At 42.6% G+C, this 25,509-nt stretch overlaps 1 protein-coding gene across 2 annotated transcripts; it reads right to left on the bottom strand.

Moving 5' to 3' along the window:
• Positions 1-962: 962 nt before the first annotated feature.
• Positions 963-25,366, bottom strand: MOGAT1 (monoacylglycerol O-acyltransferase 1). Of its 2 annotated transcripts, none has more exons than XM_065639844.1 (6): positions 25,273-25,366; positions 15,050-15,228; positions 14,433-14,634; positions 11,591-11,765; positions 7,606-7,805; positions 963-4,522 (listed from the first exon to the last, which is right to left on the bottom strand). In XM_065639844.1, exons 1-6 carry the CDS (start codon positions 25,364-25,366, stop codon positions 4,368-4,370), a joined length of 1,005 nt encoding a protein of 334 aa, XP_065495916.1. In that variant the 3' UTR covers positions 963-4,367. The 2 variants fall into 2 exon arrangements, with proteins under 2 accessions (XP_065495916.1, XP_065495917.1); XM_065639845.1 differs by having other exon boundaries at positions 15,050-15,225; positions 25,273-25,336.
• Between the last annotated feature and the right edge of the window lie 143 nt (positions 25,367-25,509).

The following is a 25,509-nucleotide window of genomic DNA, read 5'->3' as shown; positions in this document are numbered from 1 at the left end:
TTAGTGTCTCAGCAAAAACAGGATGTGATGTTGATCCATTGATAAACCATGACACACCTCCCATTTACACACACGTGGGTATAATGAGACTACTTCAAAGCAAGGCCACTTTTCATGCATTTTTTCCCTTCGTAGCATACTGATATGCAAGGTGGGATCGTTCCATAAAGAAAGTACTAAAAGAGTAATAAAACACAACTAGCCTTTCCCAGGCTTGGGAATTCATACTTGTCACTGCAGCTGCTATTCTAAACATTGCCATACTTTAAAAAAACCCTAAAATACATCACTGTTTTAAGGTGGCTGCTTCTCCTCTTCCCAACAGGCAAAAGCAACACTTTTTTACCCCAAGTGGCTATTTAGCTCCTCCGTTCCCAGAGTTACGCAGAGCCTCTGCATGTTTGTTCTCCTTTCTAGGGTACAGATACCAAGATTTGGACTCCCTGATGCAAGTTTCACTTAAAATTCAAACTTATCCTTAAACTCAAGTTGAATTCAGCTCCAAAGGCGGTTAGTTCACCAGCTCCTCAGAGGAGTCACCCACTCTCCAGCACCCCCGGGTGCTGCTGCAGCCCAGCCCTTCCCTGCCGGGATCACTTGTGCCTCGGGCCCTCTGGGACGGCCAGCAGGAACCGGGCTTCGGGTGGTCTCCCAGGAGACTGCAGCCATCCCTCCATCCATCTGTCCATCCATCTTCCCCGCCCCCCGGTTTCTCAGCATGTTGCGACCACCGCCTATAGCTAATCTCATCTGACCTCTCTGAGCTCAGTCAGACTCCTGAGGTCCACAGGATGGAGCCCTTACCCAATAGCGAGGATGCGTCTTTGAATTCCAGTCAACACAAGCACACTTTGGTACAAACCTTTATTATCTCACACCTCCCTGCCACAGCTATCACTGAAACAACTGACATTCATATTTTACAAGTACCATAAAAAGTTACAAAGTGTAAAATATGCTCTGTAGTTCTCAAAGTAAAAATTATTGAGGATCGACTTTCTGTAAACAGCAGTTGGCAGAGAGATGTTCGCCCCCAAGGGAGCAGGCAGGCATGGTCAGCTGGAGCACCCTGGGGAGGCGGTGTTTGCATGGAACACAGGCACAGCCTCTTGCTGACAGATCACCAGCTTCCCTGGGATTACCGGTGACATTAAAAGGCACAAGGAGAAACACACCACAAAGCAGGACCAGTAAGTGCGGACGCCCCACCAAAAATCTGAGCACTACCTGATTCTTCTCGCCGCAGCCGGGGAAGGAGGTTGTCACCATTCCTGCGAGCTGCCTGCTCTTGCTTTGTGGAGCATGAACCGCAACAGAACGCTCTGGTGACACCTCAGCTCCTCGTGGCTGCAGCAGCGGCAGGATTGGTGCAGGCGCCAGCCACATCAGGTCTACAGCTTCCAGGACTCTGGCCTTTAAGGTCTCTGTTGCAGGGCTGTTTTACAAACCCACACGCTAACACAGAGGTAAATATTTTAGATGGCACCATGCCTATCAGGTTGAGAGACTGATATTCCATTTTACAATAGTCCTTGATACACTAGACAATTTGTTAATAAAAGGTAGTTTGGAAGTACCATCATAAGCAATATGCAGCAGTTATTGAGCAACAATATATATTTAAATAGCTTGGAGATTTTGTTTTCTTTTTTCCTCCATCTTCCTGTGTTACAATGCAATGAAAATTTCAGTAGTCAGAGGAAAACAATCCCTACTTTTTCTAATTGTGCCAGTTATGGATGGTACTCAGAGCCCTTCAATAATATTCTCATGGAATTCAGAGGTAAGCCTGTTTGTACGGTACCCTCTGGACCAGATATTGCTCCCAAATCAGTATTCATGTATTCCCTCGAAGTTTTGGCTAGTTTGATCAACAACAAGCCATTGTTACTTCCTATCCTCAACCCAATGCTAATGCTTATAAATTTACATCCTGAGCTTCTATATCATTAAGGTAATGGGAAAAGAGCAGACTGAGAATGAGAGGAAATATCTCATTAGAGCAGATGATCTAGGACAGAACCATCTGACACAGACTCAAATTCTTCTTTCATGAATAATCAGCACTACTCATCAGGGCAAGCAGCAAAAACCCAAATCCAAACGAAATTTCTCACAGCTGGCTAAGAAAAAAAATGACTTTTCAGGGCTCATCACTTACTACAGTCCTTGGGACCCTGGAGATCTCTTCCCAGGTATCAAACCTGCCATGTTCAACCTCCCTAGACACTGTCCTTCCAAGAGCTGAAACAATCCTGATCTTAAACTTGTGTGAAACACGCAGTCACAGTGCTTCCTCTTCTCAAGTCCTGCTCCTAAAACCCATTTCTGCTGAACAATTAGCCACCACTCAATATTTTGTATGCATACATAGCCCTTCAGAGGTCTAAACACAGGGACAGACGGAAGAGTGAGGAAGTAAAACATCCACAGCACAGCGATCATCAGGCAGCAAAAGCATGGAGAGGGAGGGCAAGCACACGTGGCGCCAAGAAAGCTCGAGTAGAGGTGAATTGTGGGCACATTGATGGCAGTCTGTCGGGGAAGAGGGGGCTGCTTCTTCAGGCATTATGAGTTTGAGCCCCAGCTCCCAGAAAGACATCCGTCATCCTAGAGAAGTGAGAGCAGGATTCAGTGGCCCAGTGCTGGTCACACCTGGATGACAGACAGGCACCAGGAGGAACAGCCCTCCTAACGAAACCAGCTTGCTGCTGGAGGCTTTTTTTGGAGCACATCAGATCAACATTGATCTGCTCTGTATGGCGAATATTTATTCGGCTTTGGTTCATTAGGAGTCTGCTCCGTAGGAGTCAAGATATTTCCACTCTTTAAGCATCTTCATCTTGCAAAGATATATTTTTTTTTTTCTCTGTCTCCAGAGTTTTAACTTTTTCCCCAAAATTCCAACTGCATTTCTTTCAAGGAGGCTCCAGCCCAGCAAGCACACAATGTGTCCAGTGCCTTTGTCCATCCAGCGCTACTATTCCTGGAGGACCCTGGGGCTGAACTGCCCCAGCTGCAGATGCTCCAGGCTGCCTGGCAAGGCTGTACGCCTAACTGATGTAATATTCAGGCACCAAAACTGCTTAAAGCAAACCAAACACCTCAATAAAACCAGATCTGCAAAGTCCATGTGCAGATAAAAAGCATTTACAAATGGAAGGACTTATCTTGTAAAAAATTCAATAATATACTATAATTCTCTTCACACACCATCCTCTCCAAGACCTAGGCATTTTAACTGAAAACGAGTTTAGCTAAAATTTTTATTTTCTTTTCTTAAATGAATATCCACATTTAGGATAAACCTTGTCTCAAATTTGGGCACCTGGTTTATACAAAAAGCATCCTCTTAACCTGCTGCCCCATGGAGCTGTGCTCTCGTTGCCAAGGCAGTCCCAGCTGTGTCACACTGCAGCACAGCTTTCCACACACCTCCCCACGTCTGTCAGTGGGGAAGGAAAAGGCGTTTATCAAGTACGCTTTCCTTGGCGACGTTTCTGAACTAGACTGAACAAACTGCACTCCCCTTCCTTCTGTGGAAGAGCATACGGTCATAATAAATTTGCACAAGGTGTAAAGATCGTGATTCCCTCACTTGCTTCCTCAATACACTTCTCCCATACTGTGCCTGACATCTCCTCTGAGGGTGGAACTACCAAACAAAGCTGCTTCATCTTCCAAACTGGTGATCCAAAGCACAGCTTGTCCAAAAAAGTCACATCATTCAGTGTTTCCCACCACCTAGTGTATACATGCACACAGAAAACTCAATACACTGTTCTCCAAACACAGGGTTTGCTCTGCTCCATCACTTGAACAACTCCCTTTTGCTGATACACTGTTCAAGGCAGAAAGCTTCTTTTTATGCTTGAATTCACATGTAAATGGCTTATAATAGCCATCTGCTGAAAACATACACCTTCATTTCTAGGGAAGAGCAGCAAGGTTTTCTGATAGTCAGAGAACCATCTGATGTCATGTTTGATACACACTGGTAAGCCTCTCAACTTCTAATCAAACACTTCTCAGGTTTATACTCTCCTGCTCGCGATCTCATGCTGGGGCAATTTCCTCTGCTCAAGCCATGGTTTGGTACCATGGTGGTAAGAACATCTGTGTGGAGTCTCTCACTAGCATTTCTGGTACAGAAGAACCTAAAAGGACAACTCAAAACAGCACTGGCTTCAAGGCTCGCACCCTAAGGATTTATTTTTCCCCAACAGTAAGATAAAAATCAATAAATCATCTAATAATCCCTTCTTAAAGTTATTCCTTACACGAGGATAATTACAGATTGCAAGAAAGACATCTTTCAGCATACACTGTTTTCTTCCATGACATTTGGAATTCCAAATTGTAATTCGCTACTCGAAGATGAGGGATTTATGCTCAGGGATCCCATAATTTCCTTTGTGTTCTTCAAATAATTGTCTTAGTTTCTGTAGATACAATGCATGTAGCTGTTCAATCTCTTCAGTGGTGGGGTTCAAGTTCTGTTTCACATGGATGGGGCTTCCCACTGTAATTCAAACACAACAGCAGCATTAACTTAATTGATGCCTCTTTTAAGTAGAATCGTGCTCTCTCATGTACCAGCTCCACCACAGCTCCCAGCAAGGTGGCAGAATCACAGCACAATTCTCTTGCCCTGGGGCCTGATCCTGCCTCTCACAAACCTGAGCTCTGGGTCTGGTTCTCCACTTCTTTTTTTTCTCAAGTTCAGATAAAATGAATTAAAAAACTCCATCATTTCAGTCTGGCAACAAAAGAGCAAATGAGAAAGGAGTTAAGCTCTAACTTGAAGGAGTAGTTTACACTTCAGCGTACAATCCCAGGGCTTATGTGCTGTCTTGCCATCCCAGTAGCACTCCACAAATTCAAAACTGCATTTAAAAAAAATGTTCCTTCTCACTGTCTTCTGTTCTGATCCAAATACTAACGGTATCCAATGTGAGAGACATGCCTGAGAGGACAGTGGTACCTTGAACCGCACAGCCACATGAGTAGGACTGATGGAAATACAGATATCTTCCGATTTATTCAAAATGAATATCGCTGCACCAGCACCAGAAAAGTTATTGGCTACCTCAGCCTAGGGAGTGGTAGCACGTAAAGCCCTCAAACCCTGTAAGATGTCCCTGAACCATCCACTGCCCACAAACACCATTCCAACCAAAATGTTCTCCAGGCATTGCGCAAAGCCTGCTACCTGCTCTATTGGAGTGAGAGGGAGCATGGGAGGCAATTCCATGGAGATCCAGAGGGCAGCCTCCTCCTCTGCCAAAAGCTATGGCTAAAAAGCCTGTGATACACTATGAGAAGCTTTCCACGATCTCAGTCTTCTTTGTGTGGTTCAATCACTACAGACCTTGACAGCTGTTCTTGCACTAGAAGTGCTGAGAGCTTAACGGATTCAACCAAGATTACAGGTGAGCTCTGTAGAAAAGCAGAAAGTTAAAAGTACCTCCAGGAGCTTTTACAAAGGCACCTGAAAATCCCTTTCAACAGATGTTGCCACTTCAAATTGGATGGTGGTGACTAAAGGGAAGGGAAGTCTAGCCAGAGCCACGAAGAGGCTGATTCTGCATTTTTCCTGCTGCAGCTTCAGCTGCCAACAGCTCTTGCCACTACATGGTGCTGAAATTCAGACTTTACGTGGCAAAGGGTGGGAACCCAGCCCTGGATTGAGCAATATCTTAGGGGGTGTGAAATCAATATACATCCAATACACAATTTCCAGAAGCATGACGGGAACACCAAACAACCCCCAAGCCCTTCTGGAGGTCTTTTCTCCTAACAGTGGATATTTCTTATGGTATTGGAAACTACACTCATCTCTCTAATTTCCTGTGCAGCTTTAAGCGACCTGCTCAATTTGGTGTTTTAGAGTTGGTTCTATTTCTGAAAAGCAGTAATAATTTTCAGGATAAACAAAAGCACTTGTCAAGCCCAAACCACTCAGACTTCACAGACATTGGTTTTGCTGAACTGCATCTCCTTAACCACGGCTTCTGCACCAGGAGGAAACTCGCTGATACCCACGTTGCCACCACAGCTACCCAGCTCGGCTGGAGCTCAGTGTGACTCTGCAGCTTTCAGGAGCTGAGCTAACACTCTCAAAGCCATGTTGACCCATACCCACATCCCCCCAAGAATGCAGGGACATGGTGATAGTTTTCAAACAGGACGAAACAGAGACACCAAAGGTAAGGGATTTCTGGAGCTCATACAACAAATCCTGTTGCAAGACTCTGGTCTTGCTGATTTGAAGCACTCCCGTGCTTTAGCCATGGATCACCTCTGTCTTGCAGTAAATATTACAATGATGAAGATTTGCCTCAAAGTGAAAGACATTTTAAGCTTCAGAATAGTCTCGATATCATCAGCTCAAGGAAAAACTGCAGAAAATACATTGCTGTCATTCCGATGATTTGAAAACTTTTTGGCTTCAAAATAAGTGACATTTTTGCCTGCCTGTGCATAATATGGGCTTTAAAAGTTAAATCTTTTCTAAAACATTTAACTACCTGCGCTGATAAGATGAAATTTAACATAAAAACAGCTGTATTTTTGTCTTAAACATTTTTATTTGATCCATATTAAAATCAAATCATCCCTTAATCAAAGGAAGAGCCTTCTTAAACATTCCCTGTGGAATACCAGAAAAGCTCAATTTATTAATACTTTTCTGTAGAAACAGGCTTCACTAGTTCACTCAGCTCATAACCTAAAAATGATTTATCCAAAATATATAGACAGCTAGCTATTCTCTTTGCATGATGCCCAGCACAACTTTTTTTAAGGGTGTGGTTGTCAAAAGCACTAGTTAAACCCACCAAAAATCAAAAGACGTTCAGTCCTACACTCCAGTGAGTATAGGTGACCAGGGCTGAAGCTCTGGGGGAAAACACTCTCTTCCAAACTGCCTGTTGACATGTCATGCATGGTCTCAGTTAAACACGAACGAATCTTTCCATGGGGACAAAAGCCGAAAGGGAAGGAAACACCCCGGGAAGCTGCAGTGTGCCGCAGTGCTGCCGCAAGGCTCCCTCTCCCTTTCTCCTCCATCTGTCCCAACCAGCGCGGGGTCAGGACCGCTCCAGCTCCTTCCAGTCGCCTTCCCCGGGGGCACCGCTGCGCTGGCCAGGCGTCAGCTCAAACACCCAACTGCTGCTCCTCTGCAGGGCTGAGGAATGAAGGTGCTGGGCATCTTACAAAGCCACTGCAGCATCCAGAATGTGCAGCCACAACTGCAGAGCTGCGGCAGCCCTCTGCTACCGACTGCACAACCCCTTGGTTTTGCTTAAGGACTGCTGAGGATAGAAGCCTGTGAATAACTGCAAATGAAGAATAAGATTTGGCCTGGGACAGAAAAGGGCAAAGAAGAAAAGAATCCCCTCCTTTAACTGAAGTAGAACAGGAATTTTTAAAAAAATTAGAAAAAGAAAAAAGAATACATATTTTAAACCTCATATACTTGCTTTAGATGCATGGTGACCAATTATTTCTGTTAGAACAGATTTATAAATTTACACATATTAGTAGTACACTTATGCATTTTAAACATTTGCAAAATCATTAGAAAAGGCGCAGGGAACTTACCAACCGTATGAATAGGTTGCCTGTAAGGTATTAAGCCAAAACTGTATTGAAATATCCCTCTAGCATGAAATAGTGGTAAAGCAAAGCCCATTTTCTTTTGCAGCTTCTCCTGTACATTTCTGAGCCATGAACCTTTGGGGTTTGCAACTTGCTTGAATAGTTCATTTTCACCAAAGGAAAACACTGGGACCAGATGAGCCCTGTAAAACAATGAACACACTCAGAATCCCACATCGGCCTGCACTTGCACTGCGGTTCACATCAGCAGCGTGGAAATGGTTTCACAATAACCAGCACAGAAAGCTTTGGCAGCTCAAGACTTCATCAGCAACAGGCATTCAACTCTTCTGATCTGCAGCTGCTTTGGTTTTTTTGTCGTTGGTGGTTTTTGTTTGTTTGTTTGTTTTAAGTGCTAGCATATAGCTAGCAACTAGCTTGTGGGCAGTATTTAGCTGGTTGCTACCCGTTACAACTTTTTACGACCGTTCATAATAATAAAGATGATTAATTGTATATATCATAATTATGACTTTGATCTTCTCCAGCACTATTTCAGCAAGTCCACCCTTGTTCCACTGCATTTTCTCCCTTGGCAACACAGAAGCCTCATTGCTAACCTAATAATGCTCCCAGCTGGGCGGCGTCAAAACCAGATCTTGGCTTTCCTCTGCCTTTTGACCGGAGCAATGCACGCACATGATTTCAGCACAAAAACTGTGATAAAAACCAGACATCCTTACCGACATAAGTGCAGTGCCAAATTCCTCTGCTGACCAATTGCCAGTGAAATCCTGCTTCCTACAGACTTCTTCGAAAACACTAGCCTTAATCCATTATTACCAGAGGTCAAATCCTACCCACAGAAATTATACTCACTCACTTTGGCTCCTCCACAGCCTAATGAATTCTCTTTCAGTCCGTGAACTGGCTTGGGAAGAAAGGCACTGACTAGCTCCTGGACAAACTACTTAGGCTGATGGAATCAGCGCAGTTGTCTCCAACAGGCAAAACCACCACTATATTTAAAACCTTGACTGCAGTATGCTTTTTGATGAATGCTGAGTTTCATTAAATAGCATTCTACACAGTTTAAACAAAAAAGAGCAGGGTAATCCTAAACAGCCTCTGAAGGATACAGAGATGTTTTATTTGCTTTCTTAACTTGTATATCCTAGCTCCATTCAGCCCACACTATCTTTCAGAAAAACCTTACAGTAAAATAGCAGCACTGCTATAATATTGTCAGGATAAATTACTGCAGAGCTCTGAATGCCTGAGGAGGATGCACTGAGGACAGAGCTGGCTGGAAAGTACTGTGGATGATCAAAACCCACCTGTATGGAAAAAACAACTGCTTCTACAGCTTCTCAAGCCTGAGGACCCCAAAAGACTATCATTCCCCCTGCCCTGGCAGGGGGATTGGACTAGATGATCTTTCGAGGTCCCTTCCAATCCCTAACATTCTGTGATTCTGTGATTCCCACTCACTGACCGGTGTCTGCTCAAACGTTCTTTCTCAAATAGAGCATATATCACCCAGCCACCTGTAAAAGGAAATATCGGAAAGCCTGGTACATACTGTGGCTGTGTAAATACTCCACTTTTTACTACAACACTAAGACAAACAGGAACATCTTATGGTGCAATAGTACCCTGAGCCTGCGGGATTTGTTTTAATCTGCTAAAGGCTTTTGCAAGATGCTCTGTAGGAGGCTGAGACAGAGAAATAAGTAATTTACGATTGTGAAATGAAAGATAAGTTAGCTGATTCATCATTTGTTTCATGGCTATAGGATTTCTTCACTTCATATCAGATATCTGTACTACCTCGGACCAAAATGTTTTTTCCAGGTGTGCAGAAGACTTTTGCTGACATATTCAGAGCACATTTGACAAGTTCCTAGCTGAGCAACCACAGCTTCTCTGTGCTGGCCGTACAGAAGCCAGGGCCAGAAAGCACAGGTCTCCACATTGCCCCTGGTCTCCACAGCGCCCCTTCCTCCCTTGGTATTTGATGCGCAGATCAAAAGCACCAGAAACATATGCAGGCACTGACAGCAGGTGGTTCTTCTCATCTGCCTCCTGCAAGCCTTCCTCGTCCCTTCCACCTGAGCTGGAAACTTGTTTCCCGTTTTGTTAATTGTTAGAAATAAAATGTTAAAACCAGAAGCGATTACTGGATGTCTTTGAACTCAGGACTGCTGACAATGCTGCAGGAGCTGTAATGGCAAGAGTCATTCTGTCCTACTGTCCCACGGCCCCGCTGTAGAGAAATGAAGTCAGGCCTCCTGTAGCTTCACGTAGAAGAGGTTTTTCTTGCCTGTGCTCAGATCCAGAATGACTTGTAGCCTGGTGGTTAAGGTGACCATGTGTGAGGTGTAGCTCTCAAGTCCCTCGGGCAGAAACAAGCGTTATCACCCTGGTGGAGGGCTCTAGACAACTAATCTTCTTTCTTAAAGTAGCAAATCAGCAAATGCCTGAGCAAGCATCATAGCAAGTATAAATGCAAGCCTGAGTTTGTAGTAAATGTCTCTCTTTGCACCTCAAAGAGAGTCCGTGCCTCATTCGCTACAGTGGAGGGCTCTTTCTTAAAGAAGACGGCTGTCATTTCAAACAAAGGACTTCACAAGGAAGGAAGTGCCATTCCTGTGTTTTGTAAGTGTCCTGATCTTGTTGTTGTGTGTTGGGGATGCTTTTGAAATCAGGGCCATGAAAGGCACAGGTGTATCTGGTTTCTCAATCCAGATCAGTTTAGATGAGAGATAAACACCAACCTTTGTGATCTGACAGATCAGATGTTTATGGACATGTTAAAAACAAAAAAGCCCATCACCTGAATATTCTTCTAAACTGTATGGTTAAAAAAATAAAAGCTACTGATAGTGTTTAGGATCCCACTGGATTATTCAGCCGTTGAGGAGAAATTGAGTAAAGACTCATTTTGGTACTAATGTCCTAATTTAAATATACAAGTATTGTTTCTGGGTACAAATTCGACTAAAATGTTACTTTCATCAGAGAACAGGTCCTTTATGAGACTTCTTGTGATATGTATAAAAAACTCTCTTACAAAATTTTGACACAGAATAGTTTCTAGGAAAATATGGACCTTAGCATCCTGTGTGAAAACAGAGAACTTGTCTTTTCAGAGACCACTTTTTTCCAGTTATTAGTTTAAAAAACTGCTAGATTTCCCACAACTAATATTTTTTTTCTCATGTTTTTTCATGTCAATATATAATCTTGGGAGTTGTTCAGAAAGCTCAGCAGGAACAAGTCATTGGTTCCAATATCTCTAGTATACGAGACATCCAGTCCAGTCCAGCCGAAACACAACACCTTATACTGTGTAAATTACTCAAAATATGTTAATACCACCTCTGTTTAGTTACACACTGATGGCTCTTCGATAGTAAAAAGTAAGCTATTTTTTCTTGAGATTTTCACCAAATATTCCCAGAAACTTACTCTTGCAAATAACAATTTTCAAAAGAAAGTCTTTAGAATAAAGGTGAAAACAAATCTTCCTAGACCACAATTTTCAGTGATCTAATAAAACAGGGCCCGACTTTCTAATATTTTTTTGTTTGCCTAGGATGATAAGAAAATTCTTTCTTAATGTAACTTCAGTTTACACAACAGAAAACAGAATGTCTGCTCCACTCAGCAATAACAGCCAAGATTTACTAATATTGTTTCATAATTCTTACTCTTTGCTAGTGCAAAGAGCAACTGAAACAGAACACCAAGATATGTTAACAACACCTACTGCTTACAAATTATGAAAGCCAAAGGGAGTTTTCAAAACTCCCAATTGGATCTGGATTGGCAGACTGGCTCCTATGCCAGCCACCTGCACATTCTTAGACAAGTAACTCTTTCAAATTCTAACTATATGAGTTTACTAAATATAATATGAGCAATATTTAAGAATTGATCTGCATTCAAAGCATGCTTACTACAGCAGCCCAGATGGGAAACTGACCCATGTTTCAAGGCCATTTTAATAAAGCCCTTCCTCTTGAGGATGTTCAAAGTTAAACTTCCAGGATGTGCATTCAGAGATTCCTCTGCTCCTCCGATCACGATGACTGATGCATGGCCTCCTCCTTCATTGTTCAGCACGTATGAGACGCTCTCCTTGGATGCAGAAACCATTCCTTCAGGAGCAAACATTTTAAGAGTGACTCATTAGATTTTCATGCACAAGTACAGTGGAATTTAAGAAATATTTTTAAATATATAAACAATGCTTCAAAATGATTACAGCATAGGACAGGGTTCAAAGATTTCGTTTCAGCCCCTCACTCTGCAACAGATTTGGTCTTCAGTAAGTCCTTTGATTTCACACTGATGAGCTAAATGCTGTTTGCCTGCCACAGGAATTATGAGATCTTCAGGGAAGAGTGTATTCTTCTGTCCACTGAACTCCCCCTTGGAGAGATTCTGTGCCCAAGGACAGCAGAGTTGAATGGCAGCAGATAGGCAGCAGCTAAAGCCAGAGAGCGGGTGCACATGAACACAGGCACAGAGGGTTTAAAAGCATGAATAGAGGACTTGTTAACTCAAACATGGATCTGTGGTGCCAAGCTGATCCCCTTCGTTCCTTTCAAAGCTATAAAGCAGCAGCTCCATCTAAGGCAATGACCCAACAGCATCAGAAGCAGCAGCAAAGGCTCACTTGTACCGTTCCCAATTACTGCATCAGCTCATTATCTAGTAACCAGGACCTGGCAGTCATCAGTCTGTTCAGGCTAAAATAGTAGAATATATGAAGCTTTCCTCATCCTAATACTTCTAATCAAAAGCACACTGCTGTACAAGCCTTTAACATCCACTTAGACCTTGCTCTGAACTTGGTGCTTTGGAAAAATCTCCTTTCTAACACATACACGTCTGACCCCTCCAGAGTTCTTTCATGCCCTAAGTTTTACTTCAAAGGCTCAGAGTGGTACTATTCACCCAGAAGCCATGTTCAATTACATTGTATTGAATTAACACAATCTAAATAATCTAGAGATTAAACCCAGTTTATATTGGGTTTTTGGGAGGGTTTGGGGTTTTCTGGGGGGTTGGGTGTTTTTTGGTTCGTTGGTTGTGTGGGTTTGGTTTTGTTTTGACAAGGCTAGTATCAAAGCATGCTATTCTGGATGCCAAGCAAATACTTCATCTCTTGTTACCCACTTCAGTTTTTTTCTCCCATTAGGGACATTACAATGTGGACCATAAAAATCTCACAGGAAGGGCAAGATTATTGTGATATAGTTTTGAGAGCTGGCCACCAAGAGAAATAGCTTGCTCCTGGAGCAAGTTCAGAGACCTCAGTAAAAAGATATTTCCATTTGCCATATATATCTTCGCAATCACTGTTGCTCTGGAAAATGCTGCTGATCTGAGACTCGGAAATAATCTGCTCGTTCACCAGTCAGCATGCAGCTTCTCTGGAAGAGAAACCAAGAGCCACTGTCTTTCCCCGGGTCAGCTCTATCTCCCCGCCGCAGCGGAGGTGTCAGCCTGTGTGCAGGGCTCTGCTCCCCGCTCGCTCACACAGCAGCTCGTGGTGCAGCAACTGCTGCAGCCCGGCAGGTTCGGGGACAGGGAGCAAGCGACTGGGAGATGAAACAATGACCTAGGAGCATGGCTTTCCATACAAAGAAGATTCTGCAAGTGGTTTATGATTTAACTGATAACCTGCATTATACTGAAGGTCCCCTCTGGTTTATCAGCCACACACCTGTGGAAAATGAGCTACAATGCTGACTATTCTTTACCATGCTTCTTACTCAAGTTGTTTTTTACTTAAGGTAAATATTTGCTCCTACGGGTCAAAATGCCAAAAACACGTAAAGCTGACTTCCAGGCTAGGCAATGTTTAAAAATGTCATCTTGAGCCCTGCCAACCCCTTAACTTTGCAAGCATGAAATAATCCCCTCAGAAATAACAATTGCATGGAAGGGCATTCTCTAGTATGTTGAAGTTACATGGATATGCAATTCTGATATTAATTTGAACAATATCCTAGGCATATTTCTACGAATGGAGCAGTTGCACAGCTCATCTGAAATCACAGCATCTGTGTTGCAGTCTGGAATAAGAGCTAGATCTCTGTCTCCCAAACCTAGTCTTGTGCACCAGACCGTACTTACTCAAATGCTCTAGCTTAACAAATTTAAGTAAAATAACTCCTGTATTAAGTCACTGAGGGGGAACACTAGTCCTGATTTCATTATACATTCTTCTGTTCTCCCGACTTTATTGCTTGTTATTTTTATCTTTTATTACTGCAGTACCAGTCATGAATATCACCCCTTTGTGACAAGTGCTGCTCAGAACAAAGAGAACAAAAAAAGTTCCTGTCTCTAGAGTTTACATCTCCATTAAAATTACACAGATTTGCAATATGGGACCTCAGCCAGAAGTAGGTAATTAACTTCTGACTAGAAATATATTTGTAATGGTAGAACTTCAAGCCTTTCAGGTAAGAGATTATCCTCAATTTGGTTTACAAGTGTCTGTGCAATAACTAAATGTTACAAATTAATATGCCCTTCTCTCTTGTAAATAACTGGTACTCAGTACTGCTGTCTCATAGTTCAAGGGAAAAACACCACTTTCTTCAGAAAGAAAGGTTTAACAAAACTATTAATAAAACTTTTCAAGCTGTTTTGCAGCAACCGTTCATGATAAAACAGAGGTTGAATTTAGCACCAACACTGATCCTTCTAAAGTAAAATTACTTACCATTTATGGGTACAGGAATAGACCCTACATTTGAAGCAAAGGCTATAATACGGAGCAACAGCTGAGACATTCTGCTTTTACCTACCAGCACTCATTACGTATTCTCTGAAGAAGGGACAACTGAACCAGATGGGCATGATATGAAGATACGGAGTAAGGCCAGGAAATAAATTTTTGAAACTTGGACCGGTGCAAAAGTTTCCAAATGCTCCAGCTACCAGGACCCCATGAGGGTGAAAGCCAAGTAAGTAGTTGTAACTTGGATTCAGATCGGAGGTTTTTATAAGCTGAAAAATAGAGACAGTGGAGGACATTATATACTAGCCTCAGAAGGATTCTCAAAACCAGCAAGTATGGAGATTATACATTGACAGGACACAGAACTGATGACAATTCATCTCCTTCCGAGCACTTTAAATTACTGTCCTGTTTTACAGCTGAACAAAGTTTAAATGGATGTGTCTGAAGATATTGTGTAGCATTTACCGTGCCGATGCACTCTCTCGTGACCCAATAGTTCAAGCAGGAAAATCAGCCCCTGCCCCTTTTTGTCACTAAATCTCAGATTCCCTATGTTTTAAAAAGAAGCTAATCCACCCTGGAGTAAGTATTTGAATTTTATCAGAGAAGAGTCTTAGCTCATGGCTATTCAAACTATCTCTGTTCCAATGTTTACAGTCCTGTGAGAAACCTTTTACTCACGTGAATGGGAAAGTATTCCCTAAAGTACTTCCAAACAGTCCAGCCTCTGACCCACTGGGACCGTCTGCCCCCTGTGCTTGGTGTTTCCCAGTCGAGGTAGAGCCACAGCAGGTACAAAACAGCGAGGAACCAGAACTTGCCCAGGATCAGGATCACGAAGAGTCCACAGCAAAACTCTGCTACAAGAGACAAAAAAGGAAACCATAACAACCATTAATCATGCCTGTCTCCTTTTAAGACCTTGAATTCCCAGCCCTGATAATTTTACTACCAATGCTACTCAAAACGCATAAAATGAAATTAGTTTATTCCACATTGTGTGAATGTTGTTACACTGAGGGTGAAACACCTACAAGGATGTATCACCTTGGTCTATATTTCTTAATCTACTGCACAACTGCATGAATAAGCCTACAAAGATGCTGTTTTACTTTAATAAAACAAAGCATAAGCTGAGAAACAACACACTTGTCTTCTACCCATGGTGCGGTTGAACACTAATGTTTGGTAAGAGAACATCTGGTTTACCTAAGCCAGAAAAAAAGGCAAGAGCAAGAGCTAAGAAAGAGGTGATGCTCCAGTGAATGAGAAGGGAGGAGAGCTAAGGAAGGAAAGAGGGGACAGGGGGCCACAGCAAGATCTCTTTTCTAATAATGGGAGTGGTGTCATCGTTTTCCCTTTCTATTTCTTAATTTCTCTACCTATAAAATAGGGATGGTAGTTCTACTCCCTGTGAAAAGTGCTCTGTGACTGGCCAAGGAGATGCACTAGACAAGACCTAAACATTAAGAGGTTCTATTTCAGCATCTAAACATGCCACTGTAAAGTGGAAACCCACCATTACTGTGGGAACACAACAACAGTTTCAAGTCCTGAAACTTTCAGACACAGGTTAATATGGAGTATACCATCCTACCACAATAACGATACGTAGGAAGTGTATTATACACAATTCAAAAAGCCAGAAAAAAGTTGTTTGATTAAACAAAATGCGTTACTTTGGGGCTCAAGCCTGAAATAATTATTCAGGGAAACTCCCTGTAGAAACATTACCTTTGTAGGACTTGCAGAACTTTGCGCTCTTGCAGCAAGTCAAACAGCTAAGGACGGAGCGGGCTGAAGCGCAGTTCAGTGGTATCTGCAGCCGCTCGCTCACCCCCCGGCTTGGGAACGTAACATGTCAGCCTCATGCATCGGAGTAATCCAGCAGACACTGAATTCCAGGTTTGCAAGGGAGCTGGGGCTTTAGCATCATGCATTTATATAATGGCAAGCAAGACAGGACCCCAGTCCTCACTGGAAGTCTCAACAGGCAGGGTTGTATGAAACAGGCATTTTTCTGTGATATTTTACAAAGCAGAAGTAGGACTTTGTATGTCCCATAACTGACTGGCTTTCATGAGGGCAATATCCTGTTATGTCCTAAAAGGAGCAGCACCAGTGAAACATATTGAGCTAAATACATAAGTAAACAGAGAGGAGTTAAAAGATAACAGAAGTACATTAGGCAATAATTTGGCCAACACAATGTAAATATTACCAGAATGGAAAACTTTTAAATAAGTAGGTGGACAAACAGTAAAAACCACCCATCCTAGTTAAGATCAGCTTCATTCAAGAAAGAGATTCCTTGGGCATCAAAAACTCACAGCAGATTCCCTATACCAAGCAGGTTTCAAGCTGCTGAAATTCAGAGCTTCACTTGGCCTATGGGCAATGTTGTGTTTCCTCCAACCTGAGTACTTATTTTTTCTGAACTTCTGCCAACTTGCCCTTGTACCTAGTTTGACTGTGCCCTCAGGGTAGAAATGGATATATTGTCATGGGGTGAGATCTACTGCAGAATCCAGAAGCAGACAGAGCAAACAAAGCTGCTGGTTAGGTTGAGTAGGAAAGGGATGAACATTCCCATTTCTGGCAGGGAATGAACTGAAAAAGATGAAATTGCATTTGCTCCAAGGAAGGGAGAAGGGACCAACCATAAAGCAAACCAGAAACAGGATCAAATCTACTGTTTTGAAGGATACTCCCTGGTCTGTGCACAGATAAGCACCTCAGTAAGAGCTGTAGAAAAATACCACAGCTAGCTGGGACTCGCAGACCTCCAAAGTTGATATGGAAAACTCCAAAAAGCTGCAACAACGGGTCCTATGGAACATCACTAATGCAGGAGGAATAACATAGCTGAAAGATGACACTCAATTCCACAGCTCCAGAGGGAAAACTCAACAGGAATCCCACACCAGAAACACTTCAAAATAGGGCACAAAAATATTTTGAGGAAAAGTCATTATCTGCTCTTTCAAGAAAAGATCCTGAAACTACAGAAATTTCTAGGAATACTAATCTGGACAGGATGCCAAAGTTCACAGCCTAAGCTTGAATAAGTGTAAGAAGTTTTTTTCAGTTGCCATAAATCAATTAATTTCATGTTGTTATGCAAAAATTTGTAAGTATTTATATTTCCTACCCTTCCTTTCAGAAGGACTTTTGGCTCAGTGCAGAATCACATGGCTTTTTACTATCGGTTTCCTAGCCAAATAGCTGAAAGGCGCTTTGGATCAAAGCATCCTTGCTGTGAGCTAATTATATCAGCAGCACTAAGTGCCAGATAGCACTGTTTAATACTATGCAGACAAACATACACAAGAACAACAAGCTCATTGCTTTGCTTTAGGTAGAACACGTTCCTGCGTGCATGTAAGGTATGGGGAGATAAGCGTGCTGTCAGCACTTCCTAAGGGGAGCTCGGCATCTTGTACGACAAAGCCTATTTATTATTGCATTCGCAATGAGACATGCAAAGCAAATTCCTTTTACCATACCTCCTTATTATTTCAATGAATTAACAGCCTGCAAGATGAATTAAACACTGATGACTCAAAACCAATGAGCTTATAGACAGGAAACCAGTGTTTTCTCCTTCAGAGAAGACACTGAGCAAATAAATGGCAATCACTTTACCTAAATTCATAAACAAATTCCAGGCAAAAGGTGAATAACTTGGACTTTGGTGCTTTACTACATCATTGTCTCCTTGGATGTCATTCCAGTGTACACTGTAAGCAAAATGTTTTGCTTAAACTTGAATTAAAGCTTTGAAAATAACTCTGTAGCATATTGGAACAGTGGGGAAAAAGGGAAATGCTATGGATTGAAAGACAAATCACAGCCATGGGACTCCGAATGTTCGGTTTGCCAGCCAACACTGGTGAGACTTTATATCCCATTTCTTCCATTTCCCCATTTACAACATGTGGATACTCATCAGCTGCAGGAAATGGATGAAAAATACTATATACAGTGTTACTTAGCAGCACTGGCAGCCATCCTGCCCAATGATGTTTGAACACCTGACGCTTCACTCATTAAATGGGCTCCAAGTTTGCAGCTGTGGGCACCAAATTCATAAAATAGTTAAAGACCACAAAGAAAGGAAGTAGGAAACCAACACATTGGGTGGGGAAATACAGGTGATCCCAGCAACTGGAAGCTCCGAATGCACGTGCAGTTACTAAGGAGACAAAAATGCTTGAGTAATATCTGTTGTGAGGGCCACCAAATCTAAGGTTGTCCACTAGAAGACAAGCCACCCCTTGCTCTCAGAGCAGTCACAGACCATGTCTGGCCAGTGCAGGTGTATGCTCAGTGGCCATGGCGCTCCTCTCAACCCAACCAGCACTCCAGGCTCTCCATAGCCACCCAGGAAGCCACGCAAAATAGCTCACACCAAGACCTCCAGGCTGCTTGATAGCTCAGAAAACAACAACAACAACAAAAGAAACAAACAAAAAAACCCCAAACAAAACAAAAAACCCAAACAAACAAAACAACACACAGAAAGATGGCCTATTTTGAACAATCGCGTAGATGTACCTACAACAGATCAGTCCTTTCTTCACCTTTAGCCTTCAGAGCAGCAAGGCCTCCAACTTGGGTGCCTGAAGAACAGAACATTGGAGGGAACACACAAGGAGAATTGCACAGTGATGTTTTTGTTCCTAATAAACATTTGCTCCTCTCTGGTATCCCTTGAGGTACCACTGACAAGTTGATATTGGCATTAAAAAAAAAGATTTTTCCTGTTTAGTGGATTCGTTCATTCAGGGAAGAGAAAAAAAAAATCAGCCTTAATTTCTGGAAATACTTTCTAAATTATTTATAAATTGTAAAGAAAAGGATAGAAATTTAACTGAAATAACACATACAGCAAATGGACTCCAACAGTCCCACCAAAGGAAGATCTGAGGCAACAGGCAACACCTGAGAGGAGGCAACCAGCCAAAGCAACAGAAAGCAAGTTCATATCTCTGCAGCTTTTACAGAGAAAGTCTCCTTTTAAAAAATGGAGTCGTAATGTTAGTACCGTCCTGTTTAGGGCCAATCAGTCTGTGCAATTCTGTCAATATACAGTTTCCACCAGAAGCACAGGAACTTGCTACCACCTTTTACCCATGGCAGATACGGAGTCACAAGCAAACAACAAGCTGGGAATTTATTTAAACTAACTGCACTGGAAAACTGTTGGAGTCCACAGGAATTTGGTAGCCATTTCCAGGACTGAGGTGGTAAGGAGGTCAGCATTTGTTGAATACGTTTCAGTGTCCTGCAGCAGAGGTCCTTTGTCAGTTTGTTGGTCACAACTGGGAACCCCAGTCACAAGGATATTTGAGCATTCCTACCAAGGGAGCTGTATTTCAACACTACTACGATAACAAATACAAACCCTCAGATGCCAAGCTTTGGAGGCCAGTTTAAAGGCTTGTTTACTCTGGAATTTGGTTCCAGCTCCCAAGCAAGCAGACCTTCCATTGGCAAATACTGATAAACTAGAGATGCGAAGCACTGAGCAGTATTGACTTGTTGATAACATGGTCTGAATACAGTAAATCCCCAAGTTACTGATTACCAAATCCAGAGACAGCATGCCAAATTTAGTCTACATATTTCCTGCTTCTTTTATTTCTCTTTAGGCGTCCACTATCAGTTATGTTCACATACAAGTTGCCAAGCCAGGGCCTCTGGCCTGACATAACACAGCCATTTTTCTCTTCTTATTCTCAAGAGATGCAAAAAAAAATATACAGAGACACGGTTCAATTCCCTCCTTCAGACGTAGTTAACAGAGGCAGCATTCCTAGAAAAACTAGTCAGTCAAGCACCAGTAAGTACCCTGTTATTCTCTGTGATCACACATCAGTCCCTGCCCATGGGCTGGCAATAAACTTTGGGGACAGATGAATACAGACTGACATAAAACAAGTAGGAATACTAGCCAGCCTGCTGGGAAAGGCTCATAGAGCTTGGCTGAGTTTTCTTACGTATCAAAACACAGGTTTTAATAAAGGCTTCGAGGAAGAATGAGGTTGTTTTAGTTAGCCAGCTACAGCTGATGAACTAAATCAGTACCAGATAACAAAATATCATTACATGTTTGAGGAAAAGGTTGTTTTTTGCTTTAGCACATTACACTGGCACCTGCTTTCCCAACACTTACAATATCTTACTCTGTGGCAAATGTTTAATAATTTTTATTCTTTTGGGGAAGCTAGATCCACAACTCAAAGCTGTCTCCAGCCAGCTTCAGTTAACAGAGTGCTTCATGCTACATGCACAGAAGTTCAATCAGTAGACATGGGATGTACTTTAATATACACCAATGTCTTTAGCATATTGTTTTGTGGCTTCATGCATATCGAAGCATACCTTTTATTAGGTGCTGATTTTGTATTATTAAGTATTTTGCAAATGAACACGGGGTGCACACACGACAGTCACTTCCTAGGTCCCCAGCAGTGAGAAGACCAGCATGCCACTGCTGAACCCAGACAGGGAGCCACAGAAGCACCATTCTCCCCTACCTCCACCTTGCCTCAAAGCAAAACCCTGGTACCCCTGTCATAGGGTTAAACTCTTTCTCATTTCCATCTCTAATTGTCTGGACCAAGACACCACCACTCCACCTGAGTTACCTAGTTCTGCATTTGATTTTGCACATGCCCAAATTCCACCGTCTCTTTTCACATCAAATGCACAGAAGCTGGCAGGGGAGAAGCTCCGCGACTCACCTTCTAGATTTATTTTCTCCAAAATGCTGTTATCTGATTTGTGTACACTATAGAGGAAGAAAAACACAAGGCTAAAGCACCTGCAAAGCAACACTTAAATCAAATCTCATTGATTTTTCTTTGTTTAAGTTGTTTTGCCTTTAAATGAAACCTTTGATCTAGCTCCTGCCTAAGTACTGATTGCCTCCTGACACAAGCGGAACCCACTCACAGATATGTGGTACTGAGGCACACAGCTCAGCCCTGCAGCACACTTACACACGGAGGGTAAATCACTGCACAATTGCTGTGCGAGAAATAAAAAACCTACACTGGTTCCTAACAGGAGGATATCAGACACACTAGCTGCAGCAAAATTAATTTAGTCAAAGTTCTTAAGAAAAATATTTCCAAGCTTAAAACCAAAGTTTTCATGCTGAACACCAGGGACATTGTTGCATTCATCAACGGTGACAATTTATTTTGCGCATATGTATCGCGAAACCTACAGTACAACAATGGGAGTGACATAACCTCTTTGCTCTTCTCCCCAGTCGGTCCAGCAGCACTTAGAGGCTTGGAGATTTCACTTCTCCAGGAGTCTTTCTGCCTGGGGCTGGGCTGGATAATGGCACGGAGAGATCAGAAGCAGATATTAGCACACAGCTTCACAGGTGGACACGATGTGGGTGCTGAACGAGCTTGGAGTGGGGCCAAGCCTGCCGCAGGACTGCCAGCTCTTGGCCAAGCCAATTAAATTCTAATAACGGCAGTTACAGACACAAAACTACATCAAAATTGTCTGTTTCAGCTTTTTTTTCCAAAATAGGTACTCTGAAATTGCAAAACTTCATATATTTGCTGTTTCAGCAGTAAAACACTAATGACTTGAAATTATGCTTCAGCATGAAGCTGGTTTGGATTTTTGCCCAATACGGCAAGAAACAGCATCATTTTAGCATTTCCTGCTTTGCAGTTTTCATAGCTTTGGTTTTCTAGACTCCAGGCTGATAGCACTTTTCTTTTTCAAGAAGAAAGCCCATTTAAAACACTTTTCTTTTTCATGGAACTTTACCTAAACTATTTTAGCTTGCTGCACTTAGAGCACAGAAGATGGGAAACCATATGGCAGCTTCAGCTGGCACACAGTGGGAAACTGTTAGGCAGGCATTTCTCTCATCTAACCCAGAAGCTCTTAGATACAGACTATAGTATTTCAGAACTTATTTTTGCTTCTGGTGTCATGCCTCTGGATAACTAACAGAAGAACCTCTGCTACAATGAGAACTTGTCTTTTCTGTTTGAGGGCAAACTTTGGCAGCTTGCAGTATAGAGCAGGGAAGCACAGGAACTTACACCCAGAATTTTAAAGAGGTTCCTTTTGTACATAATGAAATTCTGTGCACATCTGTACAGCTTTTTTGAGGCAGAGACATGTTTATTCTGCCTACGCTCTGCAGCAGAAGCAATGTATCTGTACCGCAGACCCAGCCTAAGCCTGTACACTGTGTGAAGCAGAACTTTCCTGTTTGTACTGTGCTACTGCAGCTATTTTTTCAGTATTGGTTGACTGATTCACTCTTTCTACATGTGGCGATGAGATTCACAGTCTTCAACAACTATTGCACGTATGTATTTCATGCCAACTTGTAAGTAGTCACACAAGCAAGAGAGCATTTTCAATCATCAATTCCACAATCTCAGAAAACTATGCAGCATTACAACAAAGTGAGCTTGGAGAGCAAAGACCAGCATAGTGTGCTTTTTACATTAAGTTCAGCTACTCTTAAGGGTCTCAGCCAGGAAGATAAAACCAATGCTTGATTTTCAGAGTTTTCTATCCAAGTCATATTATGGATTCAAAGTTGTAATAGACTCGCGGTCCCCTTACAGTTTACTCTGTGTGCCAAATGATGTTTTCGCATGTCACTTCCCAGATTTAGGATACCATTACCTAACCCAGTTTTTGTCTTTCAGGGCACTAATTTTTAGAGTTATCTTACTTTATCTGTTAGTTCTATCGGTCCACTTATGAAGCTATGGCACCTCACCACATACCTGGATGGACAACTTTAAGAACCATGCCAGTACCCTATTGATTCACTGCTCTAAACGGAATCTCTATATCTATGATATGAATCATTAGTTATCATATGGTATGAATCATTAGTTATCATATGGTGTTATCTGTTCATGTTTTCACATGCAGACATTTTTACATAAGAAAGCCTGAATCTAGAGAAGATGTTGCTTGGTATAAACTAGTTCCAGCCATATACCAACCCCCAAACACCACCTACTCCTCCAACCTATCCTGTGATGAACTCACACAGTGTTTCATTTGCACTGGGGCATCCCGGGCATGATCTGAAGTGTCACTTTTGAATTCAACAGGTTACAAATGAACAATGTTTCTATACTTTGCTCAACAGACCAAAAAAAAAAAAAAAGGCTGAAAAATCCACAATGACAGAAACCAACCCATTTTTCACTTCTTTAAATCATTTAGGATTCAGCCACCTGAATTTTCCTGGCACCAAATGAAACTTTTTGGCCAGATCACTCTGTCCTATGACTGAAAGCATACACCTACAAAATTACAAGGTCACCTTGGAGAGCTCTAAAGATAAACATCCCAATGAAAACACAAGCAGAGGATTATTATTAGAATCAATTTGTCCACCAAAATTCAAGCATTCTTGCAAACAGATTTTTTCATGATCACATGTACTCACTACATTCCACATAACCAGCCATGAGACCACTTCTTGTCCATTTTCCCTGGCACGAATTCCCAGGCAGTGCCAGCTGCAGAAGGCAGCTGCCTACTTGTCCCACTGAACTGCAGCACGAGTGGATTTTCTGCAGCCCAATCGCTTCTAGTAAGCACAGAAGGATGTGATTTCCTGTAGCAGCGTTGTTACCAAACAGGTTAGGATATAAATGGTTTCCTTCCACCACCACTGAACTTCCACTGCATTATCATTAGACTGGAATAATGGGCTATGCCAAGACCTAATTAAATCACAGAAATCTAAAAGCACAGACTATTTACAATGTAGCCACAAACATGAACTGTTCATAGGCCAACCACATATAATTTAGAGGTAACACAAACCAGCCAAGTGCTAAGGATAAATCTGTGAAGAGGGTTCATAACCTCCATGTTTCTCCTACATACCCAGATCGTTTATGTGTGGGCTAACAACCTAAAACCAATTGTCTAAAAGACATCAGACCAACATTTGAGTGATACTGCATTTGCCAGACATACTAGGACGATATGTGCACATTCCTTTTCTCCTTCTAAGTCATAAAGCATAAACAATCCAAAATGTTCCAACATTTCCAGTAACACACAGGTAGTCAGTCGCTCTGTACCTTGGAAGAGTTTTGTTCCACACAGACTATTCAATTTACACAGTCCATGGATCTGGTCTCAGAGTGCTAAGGCTTATCTTGCCTTATCAAGTAACTCATTTTATCAAGTTCAAGATAACTACCCATGAGAGTAAGATTTGCTGCTATGAACTGGTGTTTAGTGATAGGTCTCTATTAGATAGTAGCAAAATTTACTATAGAGGAATAATCAATGGAAAAATGTTACCAAGTAAAATCATTAGGAACACTTCCTTGAAGCAAATGAGGACATTTTTTTCACAAATTTACAGAAGCAGCTGCATTTAAAGCAGTTCACTGTCAATCCTTTTTAATTTTTGTCACCTAGTCACACAAAAATTTTATGGGACTACAGTGAATAACATTATTTTACAAGATCAGTGATGAAATCAGCATTAGTCATGTACCAGCCTTTATGCTCACGTTCAATAAAAAGTTGTTAGTTGTCAGAAACCTAGCAGGCATCTCAATGAGAGGACACGGGCACCAGCTTTTTAAGACCGTATTTGAAAAAGAACCTATTGAAAGAAATAGACCTCGAGAAAAGAGAAAAAGCCATCCAGAGCTTTCAGGGCAGCGAAAGCCCAAGCCCAGAAGTGCGATGCTCTTGCCCACCCGGGGACAGCCGAGAAGCCGCTCGCCACCCAGACACCTCTGCTCCCACGTGGAACCACAGGGTGACACAGACCAATGCCCACGGGTGACGCTGGCTGGGCAAAAAGTCGGTTTTCCCCCTTTTCTCCCTGGGCCGAGGGCAGGAAGGCCGAAGGCTGTTACCCAGCAGGAGGAAGGAGAAGATCCACTGCAGCACGGCGACTGTCTGCATCCTCCTCTTTAGGGGGATGTTGATGGGGGCAAACTCGACCTTCATGCTGCCGGCGGGAGAGCAGCACGGGGAGACACGGGCGCGCCGACTCCAGCCGCAGCCGCCGCACCTGCCCGCTCCGCTCTGCTCCGCCGCCGCGGCCCCGGCTTGTGGCGCACGGCCGCGCCCCCTCCCGCCGCCGGCGCTGC

This window comes from Caloenas nicobarica, chromosome 8 (assembly GCF_036013445.1).
Source record: "Caloenas nicobarica isolate bCalNic1 chromosome 8, bCalNic1.hap1, whole genome shotgun sequence".
Lineage (NCBI taxonomy): Eukaryota > Metazoa > Chordata > Aves > Columbiformes > Columbidae > Caloenas > Caloenas nicobarica.
The sequence above is the reverse complement of the archived record's forward strand: the minus strand, read 5'-3'. Positions and strand labels throughout refer to the sequence as shown.